The sequence below is a fragment of the Scyliorhinus canicula genome, chromosome 15 (assembly GCF_902713615.1).
Source record: "Scyliorhinus canicula chromosome 15, sScyCan1.1, whole genome shotgun sequence".
NCBI classification, from domain to species: Eukaryota; Metazoa; Chordata; class Chondrichthyes; order Carcharhiniformes; family Scyliorhinidae; genus Scyliorhinus; species Scyliorhinus canicula.
The window spans coordinates 61,620,746-61,643,867 of NC_052160.1; the positions used below are offsets into that span (position 1 = coordinate 61,620,746).

At 46.1% G+C, this 23,122-nt stretch overlaps 1 protein-coding gene across 1 annotated transcript; it reads right to left on the reverse strand.

Annotated features, from left to right (window-relative positions):
• Positions 1 to 1,436: 1,436 nt before the first annotated feature.
• On the reverse strand, positions 1,437 to 22,350 carry cpsf4 (cleavage and polyadenylation specific factor 4). The gene is made up of 8 exons (XM_038820132.1): positions 22,152 to 22,350; positions 14,496 to 14,546; positions 13,309 to 13,461; positions 12,402 to 12,497; positions 11,220 to 11,313; positions 7,505 to 7,583; positions 5,983 to 6,159; positions 1,437 to 2,556 (listed from the first exon to the last, which is right to left on the reverse strand). Exons 1-8 carry the CDS (start codon positions 22,252 to 22,254, stop codon positions 2,488 to 2,490), a joined length of 822 nt encoding a protein of 273 aa, XP_038676060.1. The 5' UTR covers positions 22,255 to 22,350; the 3' UTR covers positions 1,437 to 2,487.
• Between the last annotated feature and the right edge of the window lie 772 nt (positions 22,351 to 23,122).

Sequence of the window (23,122 nt, forward strand, 5' to 3'; positions counted from 1 at the left end):
CGTCCCAATTTGGGGCATAAACATTCACCAACATTCTTGGCCCACCGGAGCACGCACCCACGATCAACGAACCGGTGAAACTGCACCAACACCACCCGTGGCGGCTCGTTCAGCTTGGGCTTCCTAGCCAGAATTCTGTGGGCCCCCTCCAACTCCAGGAGCCCCTGGAAGGACCCAGCTTCCATCAACAGGTTCAGCAGACCACATAGGCCGCCAGGTCCGACCCCTCCCAGCCCCTCCGTGAGGCCCAGGATCCGCAAATTCTTCCGCCTCGACCGGTTGTCCAGCTCCTCGAACCGCTCCTGCCACTTTTTAATGGAGCGCCTCATGCATCTCCACCTTCCCCGCGACGGCCACGGCCTCATCCTCCCTTGCGGAGGCCTGCTGCTGCAGCTCCCGAATCGCGGCCCCCTGGGCTGTCTGAGTCTCCATCAGCTCTCTGGTGGTAGCCTTCAGCGACTCCACCTTAAGCTCCTGGAAGCAGCGCAGCAGAGTCTCCTGCTGCTCCTGCGCCCACTGCCTCAGCTCCTCGAGGGCTCCGCCAGCCACCATTTTGTTTCTCTTCCCCCGCTTTTCGAGGGGCGCTTCCACTGTTTTTCCTCTCACCCCACTCCTGGTCCGGACCATAGGACCTTAGGGATCTACTCCAGACCCCTTCCCACGTCGGGATTCGTCGACGAAGTTCCGTTGGGGGCCCTGAAAAGAGCCCCAAAGTCCGTTTTTAGCAGGAGCTGCCGAACGTGCGGCTTAGCTCCGCATTGCCGCCACCAGAAGTCCCTCAACCTGATTTTTTTAAATCCCAATAAAGGATTGTACGGCCACCTCCGTGCGAGCCCGCGTGAAGGATCACAGTAATGCTCTGTAGTGTGCGGGGGGGGGGGGGGGATGACAGTACGGGACCTCCACGTGGGACTCTCCCTTCTTCCAGCAGCAGCCGTCGACAAGGAAACTAGTCACTACAGCAAACGCTGAATAGCAATCAGCGCCTCTTCCCCCCCACACACACACAAAGCCAGCCAGCCTTTTACAGGAAGCTCCCACTTAATATTTTTTTCTTCCCCCTAAAAAAAACTCCTCCCCTTGCTTAAATTACTCTCCTCAAGTACGATGTGTGGTATTTGTCCGAGGAGTGGATTTCGTATTTCAACGCGAGAAATCGTATTGCGTATTCAAGCAGACTTTCCATAGAAAATACGGCGCTGTCCCCTTCCAACACCTCCTTTGTGGACTGGGAGAGCGCGGAATCTTAATTGAGGCCTCATTTTGTTTTTAAAAATATCATCCACTTGATTGAAAATAAATGATTTTCAAAAGGAACCTCAACACAAAATCTTCTCGGCCCAACAATTCACTTCAGGAACTTCACTGAGAAATTTGAAGGTAATAATAATGCTGAATATGGCTGTAATGTGATTAAATAAGGACAAGTCAACAGGTCTTTGTTAAAAAATATTTATTAAATCGGATAAAAATGAACACGACAATCATAAGGTGATTTAGGCTTCAAGAGTAGAATTTCTGCAACTTTCATTGCATTTTTCTCGTCACAAAACTAAAAACTTTCTTTCCTATAAAATGTGATAACGCACAGGCAAATTAATAAGACACCCTCGCAGGGAATTCTACATGACCTAAAGTAACCCTCATCAATTATTATTTTGCAAATCCAACAGATATCTGCATCGAAGTTGATGTCTGACCAGGATTTTCTATTAGTTTTCATATCAGTATACAAGCTTGGGTGGTACACTGTTAGTGTAGATCCATCCAGTGCCAATCAGATTAGGATGACTTCACACCCCTCCCCCAACACTTCTACATACAAGCATACTTCTCAATTGCCTCACTTTAATCAGAGCATCCCAACGCCAAACAGTCCCACTACAGACATTGAGAGCAGCCAAACCTGTAGTTCAAAAGAGAACTGAACATCTGCTCAAAGCATGGTGATGCCGCCACACTTGGGAGGTGTGCTTGCAGGCCTCTAAAAACAGATGGGAGCAGCTTCAGCTCAAGACCTGTCTCAGAACCGCCCTCACAATTGGAAACACTTTACAGAAACAAAACAAAACTAAGTACGTGCACAAAATATGTGATAGAAATATCACAATTTTTTGTCTCTTCTAGCGATTTTGAGATTCTGCATTTCTCTCTCCCTCACATTTCTTTACCAGTCAGTCCACTGCCAATTCTGTACCAGGTTTCAGTGCAAAATACAAGCTGTGGGACAAACAGTATGGTTGGAAACAGGTATAATGGAAGCTATTGTAAATAGCTTTTTCATTCTTCAGAGCAAGTGCATCCTGACACCAAACCTTAAAAACAGTGGCACAGACTACAGTAGCTACTGTCACAATGTGCATAAAGGGGGTGGGAGATAAATTAATTTTTCCAACTTCCAACCCTATTCACGAATAACGTACACTCCATCTGGGGCATCAGTTGAACTGGAGTTCTCCATCAAAGCATTGTTCACCAGTGAGTCTGCTACTGACCGCTAAGAAATGCCAGGTGTCCTTTGGTACATCGGTTAGCATAATGTCCTTTTTCACCACACTGGGGGGGGAAAAAAAAAATTATTTCAAGGCTATAATTCTACAGACTACATAGTCAGTTAAAATATGGAAAAGGTGAGGCACAGTTGGGCCATCATTACCCCACTAAAATGCACCATGAGATTTGTACGGCGATAGGTTCTCAGATGCACAATGGGAAAATTCAAGCTTCTCCCTGATCCTGGAGGATTACTCAGATAACCAATTCATTTTGTACTGACTGAAATATCCATGTGCAATCAGCTCCTTATTCTTTGTGTGAAATATACCAGAATACCTTGCTGTTATATTCCCTGCATGAAGTCAACCCACTTGAATGCAAACAATATATGTAACTATGCTTAGACGACACATGATATCAGGTTATATCCAGTGAAACAAAAACCCCATCATTGGTACTGTATCTAAATCATTTGAGGTCACCATGTGCCAGCCAATTTCAATTATAACCTTCTTTATCCACCTCAAAAGCAAACTTGTACACTCTTATGGAGTGCATTACAGCAAGTTAGTGAGAAAAACATTTTGGCAATCCTCCCTGGTACAGGCCTGTTAGGCTGACATCAGTCCTCGGGAAACTCCAGAAATCTGTTCTTAAAGGAGCTTTAACAATGCACTTAAAAAAACATAGTAGGATTGGAACAAATCAAAGTGGTTTTATGAAAAGGGAAATCTTGGTCAATTTTACTAATGGTCGACTTCCGGTGGCGTGGGCACGCAGGGCGGCCGCAGCGCGAAGAGCTCCTGCCGGTGGCTGCGAGTCGCGGTGATTTCAGGGAAACCCCCGAGTTTCAACGCACCCCTCCCCCGACTGCCGTCGGCCTTTGGGGCCGTCGCAAGCAGCCAGCGAGGCTGGTTTAAAAACCGGTGAAGAACCCCGCGTGGGTGTTGGGGCGGCGGGGGCTGAGGTCCTGGGCCCAGCGCGGCGTCGGGGCGGAGTGGAGCTATGAGGAGGCAGGCCCGAGTCCAGGACACCATGTAAGAGCGGTGTCCCACAATAGATGGCTCCCACCTAGGAGGAAGAAAGAAGGCTGGAACCTGGTCCCAGGGGAGTTCTGGATGAGTACAGAGGGGAAAGGAAGAGAGCTGGAAGATTTAAAGAAATTTGGTGAAGTTTTGTTTTCCCTCCCCAATGTCTTTAAAAAAAGAATAATTCAAGGGCAGCACGGTGGCATAGTGGTTAGCATTGTTGCCTACGCCGCTGAGGACCCGGGTTCGAATCCAGGCCCTGGGTCACTGTCCGTGTGGAGTTTGCACATACTCCCTGTGTCTGCGTAGGTTTCGCCCCCACAACCCAAAAGATGTGCAGGATAGGTGGATTGGCCAAGCTAAATTGCCCCTTAATTGGAAAAAGTTATTGGGTATGCTAAATTTATTTATTTTTTAAAATTAAAAAAAAAAAGAATTCAGATTGATGAAGAACAGAAGGGTGGAGGGAGAGAGAGGAGAAGAGAATGAAAGTGAAAAACAATAAGCTGCTAAAGGATGCAAAAAGCAGCATCGAAGAAAGGAGGAAACGCGGGGTCGCCGCTGAAGGAAAATAAAAATATATTTTTTTAAATTTTACTAATGGTCTCGAGGATCCAACTAGTGGGGTAGATGAAGGGGACCCAGTAGATGTGGTGTACCTGGATTTTGAAAAGCATTCAATAATGTGCCGCACAATAGATTAATACACAAGATGAGGGTTCTAAGAGTTGGGGGATTAGCATGGATAGTGGATTGGTTAACAATCAGGAAGTAGAGAGCAACGGGACATTTTTTAATTGTCAGGTTGTGACTAGTGGAGTGCTCTGGCCTCAGCTATTTATAATTATATTAACAATTTAGATGAATGCGATAATGAGTAATGTGTCCAAATTTGCTGACAATACAAAGCTAAGTGGGAATAAAAGCTTTGAAGTGGATTCATGGAGGCTGTAAAGACATATATACGGTTATGTGCACGAGCCACATGATGGCAAATGGAGTACAATATGGAGAAGGGGGAGATTACTTAGTTTGGTCATGAGAATAGAAAATTGGATTTTTTTTTTTTTAAAGTGCGAAACTTGTAAATGTTGATATTCAGAGAGACCTAGGCATACACTTTTAAAAAGTTAGCATGCAGCTACTTTTTCTTTTTTTAAATATTTTTCCAATTAAGGGACAATTTAGTGTAGCCAATCCACCTACCCTGCACATCTTTGGGTTGTGGGGGGTTGAGACCCACGCAGACAAGGGGAGAATGTGCAAACACCACACAAACAGCGACCCAGGGCCGGGATCGAACCTGGGTCCTCGGCGCGGTGGGGCAACGGTGCTAACCACTGTGCCATGTCGCCATTAGCATGGAGGTACAACACGAAAATCGGAAAACTGTCATTTGTTTGGAAAATTGTGCTTCCTGATTTCACTCTCAAATGGCTAGCTCGAGCTTGAAGATTGTATCAAATTATTTTGTACCCCTCCCACCAGAGGAAGTAATCTCTCCATTTCTACCCTTTTAGGAATTTGGAGCAGAAGTAGACAATTCAACCCTTCGAGCGTGCTCAATCAGGTCATGGCTGCCCTCTTCCTGGTCTCAAATCCACTTCCTTGCCTGTTCCCCATATCCCTTTAACCCGTTTTTAAAAAAATCAGAAATATATCCATCTCTTCTTGAAACCATTTAATGATTCAGACTCCATTGCACTATGGGTCAGCAGGTTTTCACATATTCACCACCCTCTGCATGAAGTAGTTTTTAAAGTGTGAAACTTGTAAATATTGATGTTCAGAGAGACATAGATGTACTCTTTCAAAGACCAAAAAATTAGCAGGTACAAGAAAACCGGAAAGCAAATGGCACATTGACCTCCATCAGAATTGGAGTAGCAGAATAAGGAAGTCTTGCTGCAATTGCACACATGATGAGATCGCACCTGGAACACTGCGTAATTGTGGTCGCCATATTTAAGGGTACACTTCGACTGGAGGTACTACAGCAAAGGTTCACGGTCCCTGGGATGAAAGGGTTTTCCTGTGATAAGTGGCTGAGAAAATTGGGTCTATATCCCCAGGAGTTACAAAGAACGAGAAGTGATCTCATTGCTCCGCAGGCTGGAGAAGATAAAGTTCGCCTTGAGAGAGCCTGTGGAGGGGTTTGCCCGGAGATGGCAACCGTTCATCGACTTATTTAATAGTTAGGATGTCAGCATTGGGGAGTTGGGGGGCAGGGGGGTTTAACCTGGGGCTAACTACCTAACAGCGCTAGGGGTGTACCCTACACCATATGGACTGCAGCAGTTCACAATGATGACTCACCATTACCTTAGAGGGCAAATAGGGATAGCCAATAAATGCTATTTTTTTTCATTAAAGAAAGTCACCAATGAAGTAACTGAATCATTTTCCCTCATGGAATTATTTCTCAATGACAATGAACCATCAATTAGCCTCCATTTACCTTATAACATGTGACTTGTTCCAAAGGTCTAGGGCCCCGATTTGACATTGGCTGAAACTGGGATTGCTGCATTGGTCCACAAGATTGTGGAATTGACTTCTGCTGTCCAACGAGAATATTGGCACTGGGAATCTGTACCAGAGAGGATGATCGCTGAAGAAACGGGGCAAGATTTTGCTGTGAAGAGAGACAGAAAGGTATTAGCACCGGATTGTCAAACCGCCATGCTTTCTTGGGCAGATTTTTTAAAATGTAGTTATTCACAGGATGTAGGCATTGCTGGCTAGGTCAACAGTTATTTGCCATACCTAATAACCCTAAAAATTACATGTAACTTGGTACATAGCCAAAGAATGACAAAATGCAAGGTTGAATTGAAAGAAAATACATCAAATCACTTTGTCAGACCAATTTACAAACTTAATTTCAGTGCCATGTTTAAATCACAGCTTAGATTACGAGTGTGACTCGGAGTAGCGCTTGAACCAATAACTTTCAAGATGAGAGTTCTATCACTAAGCCCCGGCTGAGAATGAGATATTTTTGGGATTGAGATTGTTTTGGGCAGTTCGATGGTATATGCACTCCTCCTCCCGTCACCCACTAGAAGCCCTAACTGTTGCTGCAATGTGAGCTCTAAATGCTGGTAGCTCTACATGGCCTCTCAACTCCCCATTCCACATGTGTGAGCTCCAACAGCATGGTAACAGTGGTCAGCACTGTTGCTTCACAACGCCAGGGTCCCAGGTTTGATTCCCGGCTTGGGTCACTGTCTGCACATTCTCCCCGTGTCTGTGTGGGTTTCCTCCCACAAGTCCTGAAAGACATGCTGTTTAGACATTCTGAATTCTCCCTCGGTGTACCCGAACAGGCATCGGAGTGTGGCGACGAGGGGATTTTCACAGTAACTTCACTGCAGTGCTCATGTAAGCTTACTTGAGACAATAAAGATTATAATTATAACTGAGTAGGCAAGCTACATGACCAATGGTATCCATTGTCCAGCTTGACCCTGTCCACATCCAACATAATATACTTTGCAGCATCGCTAGATAGAAATCAATAGTGGGAACATAGGCTGATTTTGGACTTTGTGGCCTGGGGCTAACAAAGCCAATTGTGATACGATGGTTATTGTCCTGTCCTGACTGAAAGGACCTAATTCAGCAAAGTCCAGGGATCAAGTCTGACATCTTGGTCTGTATGCTTTAGTGCTACATCATGTAATGTCTAAATATTGCCCTACTGAAATGTTGTGCAAACCCAGATGACACTGAACTCACTCTGGGCAGAGGCTGGGAGCAGAAAGATTCTTTACAGAGCTGATGCACATCTCCAGAACAGGAAGGAAAAGCAAAACAAACTTAGCAACCCACTCTTCAGACAGAAGCTGAGGAGAGAATAAACCCGGTCATTAGCAATAGCCGCAGCTTTCAGTGAATGGGAAAGGGAACAAAAAAAAAATTGGAGAAAGCAACAGAACAAATAAAGAATTTTGGAAAAAAGATGGACAGTAGCTCACCTTTTGGAGTATTTGTTGCTGTTGTTGTAGTAATGGCGGTTGGTCAACGCCAGTACCCATTGGCAGCTCAAATCGAGGACTGATGGGAGAGAATAAAATATATATTTTTTCAACAAATCTTCTCTTTTGTGGAAGGCAAAGAGGCCAGCTTAAGAGAAATAGGTTTGTAAAACACAACGTATAAAATCGAACCAGTTCCTGACATGAATAAGGATTTATAAGGTTCCTCCATTTCCACAGTTCAACATACAGAGGATGATAAATGATTAGGTGTTACAGGCCTGCTCTACACCCACTTCACAGGACACCATAAACCATGCTCAAGCAACTCATTCAGCCACCTTCGATTAGTAAGGCACAGTGCTAAACATTACTGGGTTACTACACTCAATGCCTGCAGTGATTTAGAAACACAAAGAGGCCAGGTTTCTATCCCCCCCAGGCCAGTTCTGTTCGCCACTTTACATCATAGCTGATCTGTTCTTAAACTTCATTTCCACTGGTTAGGTCCAAACCTTCTCGATACCCTTACGTAACTAAAATCTGGAGGCGCTGTTAAAATTTCAATTGACCCCCTCAGCTTTTCGGAGGACATGATTTTTTTCTTTGGAAAAACGTGTTTCCTGATTTTACTCTCAAATGGCTAGCTCTGACTTGAAGGTTGTGTCAACTTGTTCTATACCCTTCCCACCAGCGGAAGGAATCTCTCCATTTCCACCCTATTAGGAACATAGGAACTAGGAGCAGAAGTAGGCAATTCAACCTTTCGAGCGTGCTCAATCAGATCATGGCTGATCTCTTCCAGGTGTCAAATCCACTCCTCTGGCTGTTCCTCAAATCCCTTTAACTCGTTTTTTTCCATCAGAAATATATCTATCCCCTTCTTGAAACAATTTAATGATTCAGACTCTACTGCACTGTGGGGCAGCGAGTTCCACAAATTCACCACACCCCTCGAAGAAGTCGTTCCTCCTTATCACAGTTTTAAATCTACTACCTCTCAATCTATATCTGTGACCTCTCATCCTAGATTATCCACTAGGGGGAACATTTGGTCAACGTTTTACTTTATCAACCCCTCTTAGTAGTTTATATACCTCGATCAGATCCCCTCATTCTTCTAAACTCCAGCAAGTACAAGCCCAAACTGTTCAATCGTTCCTCATCCGTCAACGCTTTCATCCCCAGAATTAATCTGGTGAACCTCCTCTGAACTGCCTCCACCACATCCTTCCTCAAATAAGGAGACCAAAAACTGGACACAATATTCCAGATGTGGTCTCACCAGCACTAAATTGCAACAACGCTTCTCTACTTTTATACTCCAGTCCTTTTGCAATAAACGCTAAAACTCCATTAGCCTTTTTCATTACATGCTGTACCTGCATACCGACTTTCCACGATTCATGAAAAAAGACACCCAGATCCCTCTGCCCAGACGCATTTTGAATCTGTTTTCCATTTAGATAATAATTTGCCTTACTATTTGTTCGGCCAAAATAGATAACCTCACACTTATCCACATTAAACTCCATCTACCAGATTTTGGCCCATTCTCCTCGCCTATCTATATACGCCAGTATACTCTATCTCCTCTTCACTGCCTGATGTCCCACCTATTTTAGTATCATCTGCAAACTTTCCTGTGTTACACTTATCATTTATATAGATCGTAAACAGTTGAGGTCCGAGGACTGACCCCTGCGGCACCCCATTAGTTACAGTCCGCCAGCCAGAGAACAACCCAATTATCCCGATCCTCTGTTTTCTGTCAGTCAGCCAATCCTCAATCCAATCTAGTATTCTATACCCAACCGCCTGCAATCTCGTCTTCTGGATCAGTCTTTTCAATCCCTTTATGATTTAGACTCCTGGTAGTGCACCCTTGATGTAATATGTGGGTATTACATCAAAGACTGACCCACCAACGTAGAGTACATTTATTAAGATAAAAAGGGTAGCACAGTGGGGACCACTGTTGCTTCACAGCTCCAGGGTCCCAGGTTCAATTCCTGGCTTGGGTCACTGTCAGTGTGGAGTCTGCACGTTCTCCCAGTGTCTGCGTGGGTTTCCTCCGGGTGCTCCGGTTTCCTCCCACAAGTCCCGAAAGATGTGTTGATAGGTAATTTGGACATTCTGAATTCTCCCTCTGTGTACCCAAACAGGCGCCGGCTTGTCACAGTAACTTCATTGCAGTGTTAACGTAAGCCTACTTGTGACAATAAAGATTATTACTTAAGTGAATGGTCAGTCTGCATAATATGAAATTACACATGCCATTGGTACCTTAAACCGTAACATTACACAACAGCTTTAACATAGGCTGGAAGCTCCTCCTGACATCAAAGGTTCCTCATTTGATTACTGTATTTCCACACGCCACATGAATTCTCCACTTGGAATGGATTGGCATTCTGTAGCAGTGACTGAAAGTACCTACTCCACGTTTTCATAACAAGAGGCCCACGTAGGGCCACCCGTCCAATGGGGTAAACATATAGAGCTTCAAGGGGCTGACACCGAGTGTGTAGATCTCAACAACATACACCGAACAGGAACGAGCCATGAACATGTCAGGAAAGGATCCAAACCTTGCCACAGCTGAAAGGAGTGGACCTACCTTGATGAGCCAAGAATCAATGGCCTGATGTTCTTTTCCACTGCAACAATTAACACCCTTCTACTCCCCCACACTGAATATGTTCTTGCCATCAATGCTTCCTCTATTTTCTCTTTGTTTATTTGTTTCACTGTGAGGCCTCCGCTTATACTAATATTAAAGGGAACATTGGTTAACTGTGGCCGGTTTATTTCACAGCGTGGGATGTTAGAGATCCCTGCGAGGATTTGCAAACACTGCTTGTGATCTATCATTACCATAAGCAGAAAATTCAAGACTTCTCCCCTCCATTGGGAAGTACAAGCAATTTAAGCCCCTCATGGAGATGCAAGTTTATCTCTAACAAATCCTAACTAATCTCCCTTCCCATGAGAGAGAGAGAGAGAGGGGGAGAGAGAAAGAGAAAGAAAGAGAGACACAGAGAGATGTCTCAATAGCCAACAATGTACTTTTGCAGGATAATCACTGCAGCAATGTAGGAAACTTGGCAACCAGATTTTGCACAGCAGGTTCCCATGAATTGTAATGTGATAATAACCAGATTATGTTTTAGTGATGTTAACTGAAGGATAAAAAATAGTCAGGACAGTGGGTACAACTTTCCATGTTCTTATTCAAAATAGGGTCATGGGATCTTTCAAGAAGACTGGCAGGGCCTCTGTTTAGTCCCTCATCCAGACAGCGCCACTAATAGTGCAACACTTCCTCAATTCTTCCCTGGGAGTATCAACCTAGGTTTTGCACTCAAGTCATGGGGTGGGACTTGAACCTCCAATGTTGGGGCTCAGAGATGTGGATGCTGCTCACATAGTGCCAGCTGACACATAGAGCTCACCACCTCCTCCGTGCACTCCTCCACTATCTGACCCCCAACACGCTGAGTGTTTTGTTGACCAATCACAATAATTCTTACTGATGTCATGCTCAATCGGCAGTCAGAAAATCATTGATCAATCTTGTCTGAAGATGTGTCACCTTTGGACATCAAGGAGTACCAGTGGGAAAATGGAACTGATCCAACAGAATGACAGAACAGGTTTGAGGTGCTGAATGTCCTGCCCCCATTATAATGTTCCTACGTCTCTATATACTTACTGCATAAATTTACAGCTGGGGCCCTCGGGGCAGAATCCTACCAAATAATTTACACAGATAACTCGCCGTGTGTGTCGGTGTCTGCACAGAGGGCCTGCAACAGGATAAGATTCACAATCAGCAATCTGCCAAAATATTATTCAGAAAATTACATTCTTACACCCATAGCAGTCGGATTAATCAGAAAGGGTCTGAAAATTCTAGCTGTACACAACTGCATCCACTTAAAAGCATTTTATTTTTCAAACTTTATTGAAACAATATCTGTGCTATTCATGCAACCAATATTGATAAAGAGTACTTATCAAACGTCTCTAATTTGGAACTGATAGGTGTAACCAAATCAGAGTGAAAATATGCTCACCCAACACGGACAGAAATCTCAGGCAAAATATTGCCCCCAACAGGCTGGATAGGAAAAGGGGAAGAAAATACTGGATCGTTGCTTCAGATCACCACTGAACGCCTCCTGCAAGGGAGTATGCTGGTGCGGAGGCAAAATCTGAACCATGCAACTAATCAGCTTGCTGCTGCACTGGGAGTGGATCAAAGGGGCCTGCTGTCAGGTCTCTGCTAATCAATGCCAGGAGGATGTATATCAGTGTTCTTCAAAGTCGGGGGCACGACCCGCGAGTGGGTCGCAGACGGGTGTCGGGAGGGCCGCGGAGCCGTTGTCCGCGGCACTCTCAATCGCACAAATCCCCGCGCAGCAGCCGGCTTTTCATAACGCCGGCTGCAAGCGGCCGCGAACATGTTTTTTTAAAATTTGGCCGCATTGTGCATGTGCGCACGATGATTGCTCGCGCATGCGCATTCCACGAATATGTTAAAAAGATTCAGCCGCAGCATGCGCACGATATTCGGCGTGCGTGCGCAAATGCACATGCGCGCCAACAATCGGGCACACATGCGCAATGCGGCCGCTATTTTTTTAAACAGTTGCAGCTTTTTTAAAAATAAGTTCTGTAGTGGTTTTTATTCATTTAATTTTTATTTTTTCATTTATTTTATTCATTTTTTTTTACAAGTTCGGGGGGGGGGGGGTTATTCACTTTTTGGGTCGTGAAGGTCGGCCGGCATGGGTCGTGAAGGTTGGCTGGTTGGTAAAAATGGGCCCCCAGAAAAAAAGTTTGAAGAACACTGATGTATATGAATGAGCCCTTGCCACAGCTCAGAGCTTACCATGTTTACAAAACCCTCGGTCGTACCAGGGGCAGTCTTTGATTTTGGACTCAGGATCAATGTGTAGAAACGGACATTCCTTGTTACTACATTCACCTGGGGAGGCAAAAGAGTAAATGAAAACACAGATCACAATGAGGAAGCAACAAGAAAAACACTCAATATTCTCTTCAATTTTCAGGATTTGTGTCAATCCTTTCAATCCTCCTTCTGCCATGATGCCACCCCATAACCCACTACCCTCAGCTGGTTCAGCAATCTGTCCATTTCCTTCCTGAATACATCACCTGAACGAACCGTCTTTGTTCTGACAGTAGCTTATTCCTGAAATTAACTCCCAGTACAAAGAAATTAGATCTTAAATTATGTCCAGCTCAGGTTTCTGTGAGGATACCCTGTTGCAGGAGACAGATGATGCTAAGAGCATGGGAAAACACAGGTCCAGTCTTTGCAATACACCCATGCAGCAAACCCACTCCTGGTGAGGAAGCAAGTGGGCTCGAAATGCAAAGAAAATCTACAAAATAAAAATAAAAAACAAAGTGCCAAAAATACACAGCGGGCAACCAACTTCTGAAACAGAAATGTCTGCTAACAGCAAGTGACTGGAGCTTAATCCAACTCGTCACCAATCTATGGTGCAATTCCAGTTGCCAATAAAACCCACTACACTGCCCAAACATTTAAAAAAAATAAAGTTATTAAATGATCAAATTATTAAAAAGACAAAATCACAATGTTATGGTTTTAACCACATGGGGGAGTTGTGACAGATTGCTCCTTTAATGTTCCATCTGAGGGAGTTAACCACTTTGCCATCACGAGAGACACAAAGCCTGCCCTTCCCACCCCCAATTGTGATCAGACATCTGGGTGCATTTAGAAACCACAAAGAGGGAGCGCTCACCAAACTTGGAATAGAAGTAGCACTCGGGCATCTTGGTCATGTCATACTCGTGTAAGAATTCACACTGATCTCCTTTCTTGCAGAGCCCCCTCAGCCAGTGTTTGCACACCACCGTCTTCTCACCACTGATGTGGCGAAAGGGGCACATCCCACCTGCACAACAAAATCAGATTCAATTACCAGAGCCACACCCTCCACACAGGACACTTCTCGATTCTCTGTTTTGGGGGTGATGAGGAAAAGATCCACAGTGAACAGGCTGGCACTCCTGGTGCACGGGTAGAAATCAAGTTACTTGACACAGTAACTTACACATTTTACAATGACTAGATTTTCCCAGGAATTGTGACTCGTTCAATATGAGGGATGAATACCATGCATCAGGAGGATTGGAGTAGATATATTCTTCTGAATATAGAAAATATTTCCTCTCCCTTGAGCATTGCAGCTGACACATGCAGATGAACAAGCGAGGGGACAATGCTCTTCCCCAACAGGAGACACACTCGAACAGAAGGGGCTGAAATTAATTGACCCATGAATTTTCATCGCTTTTTGTGGAAATATCTTGGCACCCATCCTCTCCTGTAACCAGGACTGAGATTGCCCTAAACAGGGAATCACACATGCAGGTCAATAGTCCGGACTCTCCACCCCACTTGCAGCATGGATTCATTAAGTTATGACACAGGAACACTTTGAGACACTGTCTCACAATTAAATGAGCCACACTGCTGCATTATCTTCCCTTCCTCACCTCACCCTGCTGGTGCTCCTTTGTCCGGGAACCATGATGTAGTTGAGAAGGCTGACTGATGAGCTGCCTCCTGATTTCTGCAATGCATTATTCAGTCAGGGCACTGGCATGTGAGCACTGTCAGAGTGACTCCTCATCTTGGTGTGAAGGCAGCTTGCTTCAGCCCTCCCCCTGACATCACAAGTAAAACAGATCCAAATGGCCTGGGGCAGTGGGGGATGAAAAGTGAGGCTTCACGAGGAAGTAGTGACCCCACCCCTCCCCACTCCCAGAATACTTCATGTACAGTAAAACACAATAAAGCAGCACCTGACTGAACGTTAGTGATAAGAGCTATGGTCACAATGGATTACTGCATCACTAATGGGCTGAAGTAGTTGAAAATCAGCAGACAACTGAAGATGGAAACAGCTCAGCCCAGATCGCTTACCCTTTCCACATGATGCCCTCAGAAAGTATTCACAGACCGCTGCCCCAGACTCTGAGGGAGAAATAAAGAGCACACATTTGAAAACATCAATAGTTTTGAAAAGTTTCAGTTATAATAATGCAGGTTGAGGCTACTTGTACCTCATGACTGATTGCATAGGAACACAGAAGGAAGGGGTCATTTGACCCATCTGTCACTCAATGAGATCGTGACTGATCTCTGACCTAGTTCGATATACCCACCTTTGCCCCATATCCCTTAATTCCTAAAACCTATCAATCAATCTCAATTCAACATTTTTTACAGCTGGTAAGTGGGGGGACAGCTGGTAAGTGGGAGTCTTTCAAAAGGGGTTAACTAGGGTTCAGGGTGAGCATGTTCTTGGAGTGAAGGGTAAGGCTGGCAGAAGTAGGGGACCCTGGATGACTCAGGATATTGAGACCATGGTCAAGTGGGAAGCATATGACATGCATAGGCAGCTGGAATCAAGTGGATCCCTTGAAGACTATAGGGCTTGTCGGAGTAGAGTTAAGAGAAAAATCAGGACAAAAAGGGGACATGAGATGAGAATCCAAAGAGCTTTTACAGATACATAGGGCAAAAGATTGACAAGGGAGAGGGTAGGGCCTCTTAAGGATAAACAAGGTCATCTATGTGCGGATCCACAAGGGATGGGAGAGGTCCTAAATGAATATTTCTCATCAGTATTTACTGTTGAGAAAGGCACGAATGTTTGGGAAATTGGGGAAATAAAAAGTGATGTCTTGAGGAGTGAACATATTACAGAGGAGGTGGTGCTGGACGTATTAAAGCACATCAAGATCGATAAATTCCCGGGACCTGATGAAATGTATCCCAGGGCATTGTGGGAGACTGGGGAGGAAATTGCCAGCCCCCTAGCTGAGATATTTCAATCATCAACAACCACAGGAGAGGTGCCTGAAAATTAGAGGGTAGCAAATGTTGTGCCCTTGTTTAAGAAGGGCTGTAGGGATTAGCCTGGGAACTACAGACCAGTGAGCCTTACTTCTGTAGTGGGTAAACTGTCAGAAGGTATTCTGAGGGACAGGATCTACAGGCATTTAGACAGGCAAGAGATAATTAGGGAATGTCAGCATGGTTTTGTAAAGGGAAAGTCATGTCTCACAAATCTGATTGATTTTTATTGAAGGGGTAACCAAGAAGGTAGACAAGGGCAGTGCGGTCGACATCGTCTACATGGACTTTAGCAAGGCCTTTGACAAGGTACCGCATGGTAGGTTGTTGCAAAAGGTTAAATCTCACGGAATCCAGGGTGAGGGAGCCAATTGGATACAAAATTGGCTTGGCGACAGAAGCCAAAAGGTGGTTGTGGAGGGTTGTTTTTCAAACTAGAGGCCTGCGACCAGCGGTGCGCCTCAGAAATCGGTGCTGTGTCCACTATTATTTGATATTGATATTAATGATTTGGGTGAGAATTTAGGAGACATGGTTAGTAAGTTTGCAGATAACACAAAGATTGGTGGCATGGTGGAAAGTGAAGAAGGTTATCTAGGATTACAACAGGATCTTGACCAATTGGGCCAATGAATGGTAGATGGAGTTAAATTTGGATAAATATATGCCCAGCACTGGAAGAATTCTGTAAGGGGGTGGCGGGGACGGTGTCGAGGGTGGTTGGATCCGGGGTCAAGCCAGGGTGGGGACTCGCGATTTTTGGGGTTGGGGTGGAGCCGGGAGTGCAGGAGGCGAAAGAGGCCGGTGTCCTGGCCTTTGCGTCCCTAGTAGCCCGTCGAAGGATTCTGTTACAATGGAAGGATGCAAGGCCCCCAAGCGTGGAGACCTGGATCAGTGACATGGCGGGATTTATAAAATTGGAAAAGGTCAAATTTGCCCTGAGAGGATCAATACAAGGGTTCTATAAACGATGGCAGCCTTTTCTGGACTTCCTGGCTCAGAGATAGGTAACTGGGTCAATAGCAGCAGCAACCCGGGGGGGGGGGGGGGGGGTGCATTATTGTAGTGTTTATTCTGTAACTTTATAGTGTGTTAATTTGTGTTGTTGTTAAAATACTGGGTTGTTCATGGGGATGGGGCGAATGTATATGATTGTTAATATTATTGTTATTTTCGGTATTTTACTAAGGTGCGTTATTGTTGTATAAAATCAAAATTTCTCAATAAAAATTATTTTTTTTTTAAAAATTGGATAAATATGAGGTGATGCATTTTGGTAGATCAAATCATAGAATTTACAGTGTAGAATGAAGCTATTCGACCCATCGAGTCTGCACCGGCCGCTGGAAAGAGCACCCTGCTTAAGGCCACACCTCCACCCTATCCCCATAACCTCAGATAACATTTTTGGACACCAATGGCAATTTAGCATGTCCAATCTACCTAACCTGCACATCTTTAGACTGTGGGAGGAAACCGGAGCACCCGGAGAAAACCCACATAGACACAGGGAGAACATGCAGACACCGCACAGACAGTGACCCAAGCTGGGAATCGAACGTGGGGTCCTGGAGCTGTGAAGCAACTATGCTAACCACTGTCTTACCGTGCCGCCCTACTCCATTAATGGCAGGGAGTTGGGGAGAGTTACAGAACAAAGAGATCTAGGAGTACGGGTTCATAGCTCCTTGAAGGTGGAGTCGCAGGTGGACAGGGTGGTGAAGAAGGCATTCTGCATGCTAGGTTTCATTGGTCAGAATATGGAATACGGGAGTTGGGATGTCTTCTTGAAGTTGTACAAGACATTGGTAAGACCACACATGGAATCTATGTTCAGTTCTGGTCACCCTATTATCGGAAGGATATTGTTAAACTAGAAACAGTGCAGAAGAGATTTACGAGGATGCTACCAGGACTTGATGGTCTGAGTTAGAAGGAGAGGCTGGGGCTGTTTTTTCCCTGGAGCGTAGGAGGCTTATGGGTGATATTATAGACGTCTATAAAATAATGAGGAGTATAGATAAGGTAGATAGTCAACATCTTTTCCCAAAGGTAGAGGAGTCTAGAACTAGAGGGCATAGGTTTGAGGTGAGAGGGGAGAGATACAAAAGAGACCAGAGGAAATTTCTTCACACAGAGGGTGGTGAGCATCTGGAACGGGCTGCCAGAGGCAGTGGTAGAGGCGGGTACGATTTTGTCTTTTAAAAAGCAGTTAGACAGTTACATGGGTAGGGTGGGTATAGAGGGATATGGGCCAAATGCAGGCAAGTGGGACTAGCTTAGTGCCAGAAACTGGGAGGCATGGACAAGCTGAGCCGAAGGGCCTGTTTTCATGCTGTAAACATCGATGACTCTAATTTTAGGTTACCCAATTCTCTTTTTTTCCAATTAAGGGGCAATTTAGCGTGTCCAATCCACCTAACCTGCACATCTTTGGGTTGTGGGGGTGAGACACGGGGAGAATGTGCAAACTCCACACGGACAGTGACCCGGGGTCAGGATTGAATTCTACTTTGACAAAGGGTCATCTGGACTCGAAACATTAGCTCTTTTTTCTCCCTACAGATGCTGCCAGACCGGCTGAGATTTTCCAGCATTTTCTCTTTTGTTACAGGCTCTTCTGCAGACCTTGTCATATGGACTTGAAAATACAGTTTATCCTGCATTTTCTGTTTTTATTGCAGATTTCCATCAACTGCTGCTTGGGGAAGAGTTTCAAACTTCTACCACTTTTGTTGAAGAGTTTCCCAATTTCATTTGTGAAAGATCAGACTCTAGCTCTTTAAGCCATAACCTGTGGTCCTCGACTCCCCAGCCAGCAAAAGCAGTTTCTCTATTGCCTGAAATCTGTTTATTCTCACCCCCACAACCCAAAGATGTGCAGGGTAGGTGGATTAGCCATGCTAAATTGACCCTTAATTGGAAAAAAACAATTGGGTTATCTAAATTTATATTTTTTTTTAAAGAAAGCTTTACATTCTGCCCTCCTGTGTTAACACAAGGGTTATGAATTGGGCGGTCTCAAACTGTTCCCCCAAGCTCCCCTATGATTGAGGCAGAGGCCAAATGGTGAAGAGGCCAGACATGAAAATGTTCACAAGTGAGTTGACTCTGTTTACAGTGGTATGCCAGTTCACTAAATACTGCGTTTATTTTTTAAAATTAATCAGCACACTAGCGTCGACTTTAAAAGAGCTTCAGTGGTACAAGAGGATGCTGACCACTCTTTCATGCTGGTCAATCCAACTCCGTATGCTTCACTCGATGTCTGTGTTTACATTTTGTATTTATCATATATCCTATGTTTTTTCAGGTATGGAACAATCTGCCTGGACTGTGCACAGAACAATACTTTTCACTGTACCTCAGTACACATGACAATAAATCTAAATCAAATCAAAGCGGCACCAGTTTTTAGGAAATTGCAACTGTGTTTGTACAGATTGATTGCAACATTAAGCAACACCAGTTAGTCTATATGTTCTATATGCATTCAGCTCATCTACAACACTGTTGTTCCTTCAGGAGAGGTGTTCATCATTGTTAGGGCCACTTGAGAGAAAGATGTGGCCTGCCAGTTGCAGCTGGCCAAAGTATTCAAGAGAAATCACCATTGCAATGATGGCAACTTGACTGGGGCTATCCAAACACACAGATTCACATCACACAGCATCCCGGTATTAAGTAAACATCTAGCAGCAGTTTGATTTAAAAACTGCATGTAGTTCAGGGAGTGGGGAAGGAAAGGGGAGTTGTCAATAGTGATAATTTTGTCGCTATAAGTGGCAGACTCGATCCATGATTGTTACAAACATCCTGGACGATACTTACTGAAGCTTTCTGTACACACACTCTCCACAGTCAAGGGGACAGGTCCAGAGCATGCATGGGTAAAGCTAGAGGAAGTGCCGCTATCTCTGTCGTTGTCGTCCCGTTCCCCCCCCCCCCCCCACACACACACACACACACAAACAGCACAGGTTGTAACTTACCATGTGGGGAAATCACACCGTGTGGTACAATGCATTTAAGTTGTAACATGCTGCAATAGTCACTGGGCACATTTATATTAGCACCAGTAAATGATATTCCAATTGTGTAAGACCAAACTAAGGCAAAAGCTGGAGTACAGTTTTGGTCTCTTTGCCAAAGGAAGGATACATTTGCCCGAAAGGGAGTGCAGAAAGGTTGACTAGACTCATCCCAGAGATGAGAGAATTGCCCTCGGAAGAGAGTTTTAGTGGCATGAGCCGATGGTCGTTAGAATTTCAATATTTCTCATTGACACATATAAAGGGGCTGGTTTAGCTCACTGAGCTAAATCGCTGGCTTTTAAAGCAGACCAAGCAGGCCAGCAGCACGGTTCGATTCCCGTATCAGCCTCCCCGGACAGGCGCCGGAATGTGGTGACTAGGGGCTTTTCACAGTAACTTCATTGAAGCCTACTCGTGACAATAAGCGATTTTCATTTTTCATTTCATTTCATAAAGCTCTGATAGGTTAAATGCTGGGAGAATCTAGATCGAGAGGTCAGTCTCAGGATAAGGCATCGAACAGAGATGTCTTCGCTCAAGTTGTAGATCTTTAGAATTCGCTACTCCAGAGGGCAGTGAGTGCTCAAACTATTAAATCTGTTCAACACAGAAATCAAGAGATTTTTGGATACAAACAAATCAAAAAGATTTGGGGCTGCTGCAGGAAGATCAGCCATGATCATATGAAACGGTGGAGCAGACTCTTGGGCTGATTGGTCTACTTCTGCTCTTATTTATGCTCTATGATGCCAATGGTAATAACAATTATTTAAATGCTTCCATTCAGCACTTGCAAGTGCTACACACAACCACAATATACTTGAAGAAAAAAGCTCAACCTCTCAACACATATGCAAAAATAATTTTCATTAAAGATTAGAATTAGAACAGTACAGCACAGAACAGGCCCTTCGGCCCTCAATGTTGTGCCGAGCAATGATCACCCTATTCAAGCCCACGTATCCACCCTATACCAGTAACCCAACAACCCCCATTAACCTTATTTTTTAGGACACTAAGGGCAATTTAGCCTGGCCAATCCACCTAACCCACACATCTTTGGACTGTGGGAGGAAACCGGAGCACCCGGAGGAAACCCACGCACACACGGGGAGGACGTGCAGACTCCGCACAGACAGTGACCCAGCCGGGAATCGAACCTGGGACCCTGGAGCTGTGAAGCATTTATGCTAACCACCATGCTACCGTGCTGCCAAAGATACCAGCACTGCAACAATGCCATCTTAATGATAGTTGCTATTGTGACAGCACAGCTGAAGTGACATCCCACAATTCTGCACTGTCGCAGATTCTAGCCTGTGGTCTACAAAAGGTTTGAACAGTCCCAGGGGCCTGCACAAGCCACAAGTACTTTCCAACGCAAATCAATTCTGTTCAGCAACATTATGGGAAGACTTGCTGCTGTTGTTCAGGATACACAAGACATTCACTCCCAACAAGATCAACTCCAAATTTACTTTCCCAGTATCTCCACATCGCCAACTTTTGATTCAATTTAGGGCGGCACGGTGGTGCAATGGTTAGCACTGCTGCCTTACAGCATCGAGGACCAGGGTTCGATCCCAGCCCCGGGCCAATGTCCATGTGAAGTTTGCACATTCTCCCAGTGTCTGCATGGGTCTCACCCCAACAACCCAAAGATGTGAAGGGTAGGTGGATTGGCCACGCTAAATTAGCCCTTAATTGGGAGAAAAAAAGAATTGGGTACTCTAAATTTGATTTTCTTTAAACTTTTGATGCAATTCATAAAACATTTTTTAATATAATAAAATGTCACAAGGAACTTTACTGAAGTTTTGTCAAACAAATATTGATATTGAGCCTACGGAGGTTGGCGGGGTCAGGACACGGAGGGCATGGGGCTCTGGGGGCAAGGGGGTCGAGGCACGGAGGGCAAGGGGGTCGAGGCACGGAGGGCAAGGGGGTCGAGGCACGGAGGGCAAGGGGGTCGAGGCACGGAGGGCAAGGGGGTCGAGGCACGGAGGGCAAGGGGGTCGAGGCACAGAGGGCAAGGGGGTCGAGGCACGGAGGGCAAGGGGGCCGAGGCACGGAGGGCAAGGGGGGCGAGGCACGGAGGGCAAGGGGGGCGAGGCACGGAGGGCAAGGGGGGCGAGGCACGGAGGGCAAGGGGGGCGAGGCACGGAGGGCAAGGGGGGCGAGGCACGGAGGGCAAGGGGGGCGAGGCACGGAGGGCAAGGGGGGCGAGGCACAGAGGGCAAGGGGGCGAGGCACAGAGGGCAAGGGGGCGAGGCACAGAGGGCAAGGGGGTCGAGGCACAGAGGGCAAGGGGGTCGAGGCACAGAGGGCAAGGGGGTCGAGGTACGGAGGGCAAGGGGGTCGAGGTACGGAGGGCAAGGGGGTCGAGGTACGGAGGGCAAGGGGGTCGAGGTACGGAGGGCAAGGGGGTCGAGGACGGAGGGCAAGGGGGTCGAGGTACGGAGGGGCAAGGGGTGGAGGTACGGAGGGGCAAGGGGTGGAGGTACGGAGGGCAAGGGGTGGAGGTACGGAGGGCAAGGGGGTGGAGGTACGGAGGGCAAGGGGTGGAGGTACGGAGGGCAAAGGGGTGGAGGCACGGAGGGCAGGAGTGGAGATGCGACGGTGTTGTTGGCGGGTGAATGCTCCCGCTCCCGCCCCCGGCCTTCCTCCCGGTCCCGCCATCACTCACTGTCCATGCCGGGGAAAGGCAGCGGCTGCGCTCCGAGCTGCTGCTCCACCGCCATCTCCAGCTCGAACCTGATGTGCTCCACATTGGAAATGAGCTCCTGCATTTTCGCAACTGCAGCCGCCGCCGAAGCGACCCTACCCGAGCCCCAGGATACACAGCCTGAGCTCCAGGCCCGGGAACCGCGCCACCCACCCCTGACCCCCCCTCTCACTCCAAACAAAGAGCAGCCACTCAGAGCAAGAGGTGCCGCACCGCCAGGCACAGCGCCACCTCTCTGCTGGAGGACGCAACTCCGGCAACAAAAACAAGTCACTTTCTCCTCAGCCTTTGAAAGCGAGAATTTGCATTTATATAGCGCCTTATCTTAGAATGTTCCCAAGCTCTTTATAGGCAATAACGTATCTTTGAAAATTATTCAATCTTGTGGTGCAGCAAATGTGTGGTCTAAGTGTGAACTTCAGGCTCTAGTTATAACCCGCCTTTTGGAAGCGGTGCTGGCAACATGGGATCTGGACTATGAGGCTATTTGGTCAGAGGGTATGATGGGTAGAGGAGTGATAATCTATCCCAATGTAAATGGTCGTTTGATTTCTTTTGACAGGCTGAACGGTAGCAGAGTGTTTAGCACTGTTGCTTCACAGCGCCGGGGTCCCAGGCTCGATTCCCGGCTTGGGTCAACTGTGCGGAGTCTGCACATTTGCCCTGTGTCTGCATGGGTTTCCTCCGGGTGCTCTGGTTTCCCGAAAGACGTGCTGTTAAGTGAATTGGACATTCTGAATTCTCCCACCGTGTACCCGAACAAGTGCCAGAGTGTGGCAACGATGGGAGTTTTCACAGTAACTTTATTGCAATGTTAATGTAAGCACATTCTCCCCGTGTCTACGTGGGTTTCCTCTGGGTGCTCCGGTTTCCCCCCACTATCCAAAGATGTGCAGGTTAGGTGGATTGGCCGTGCTAAATTGCCCTCAGTG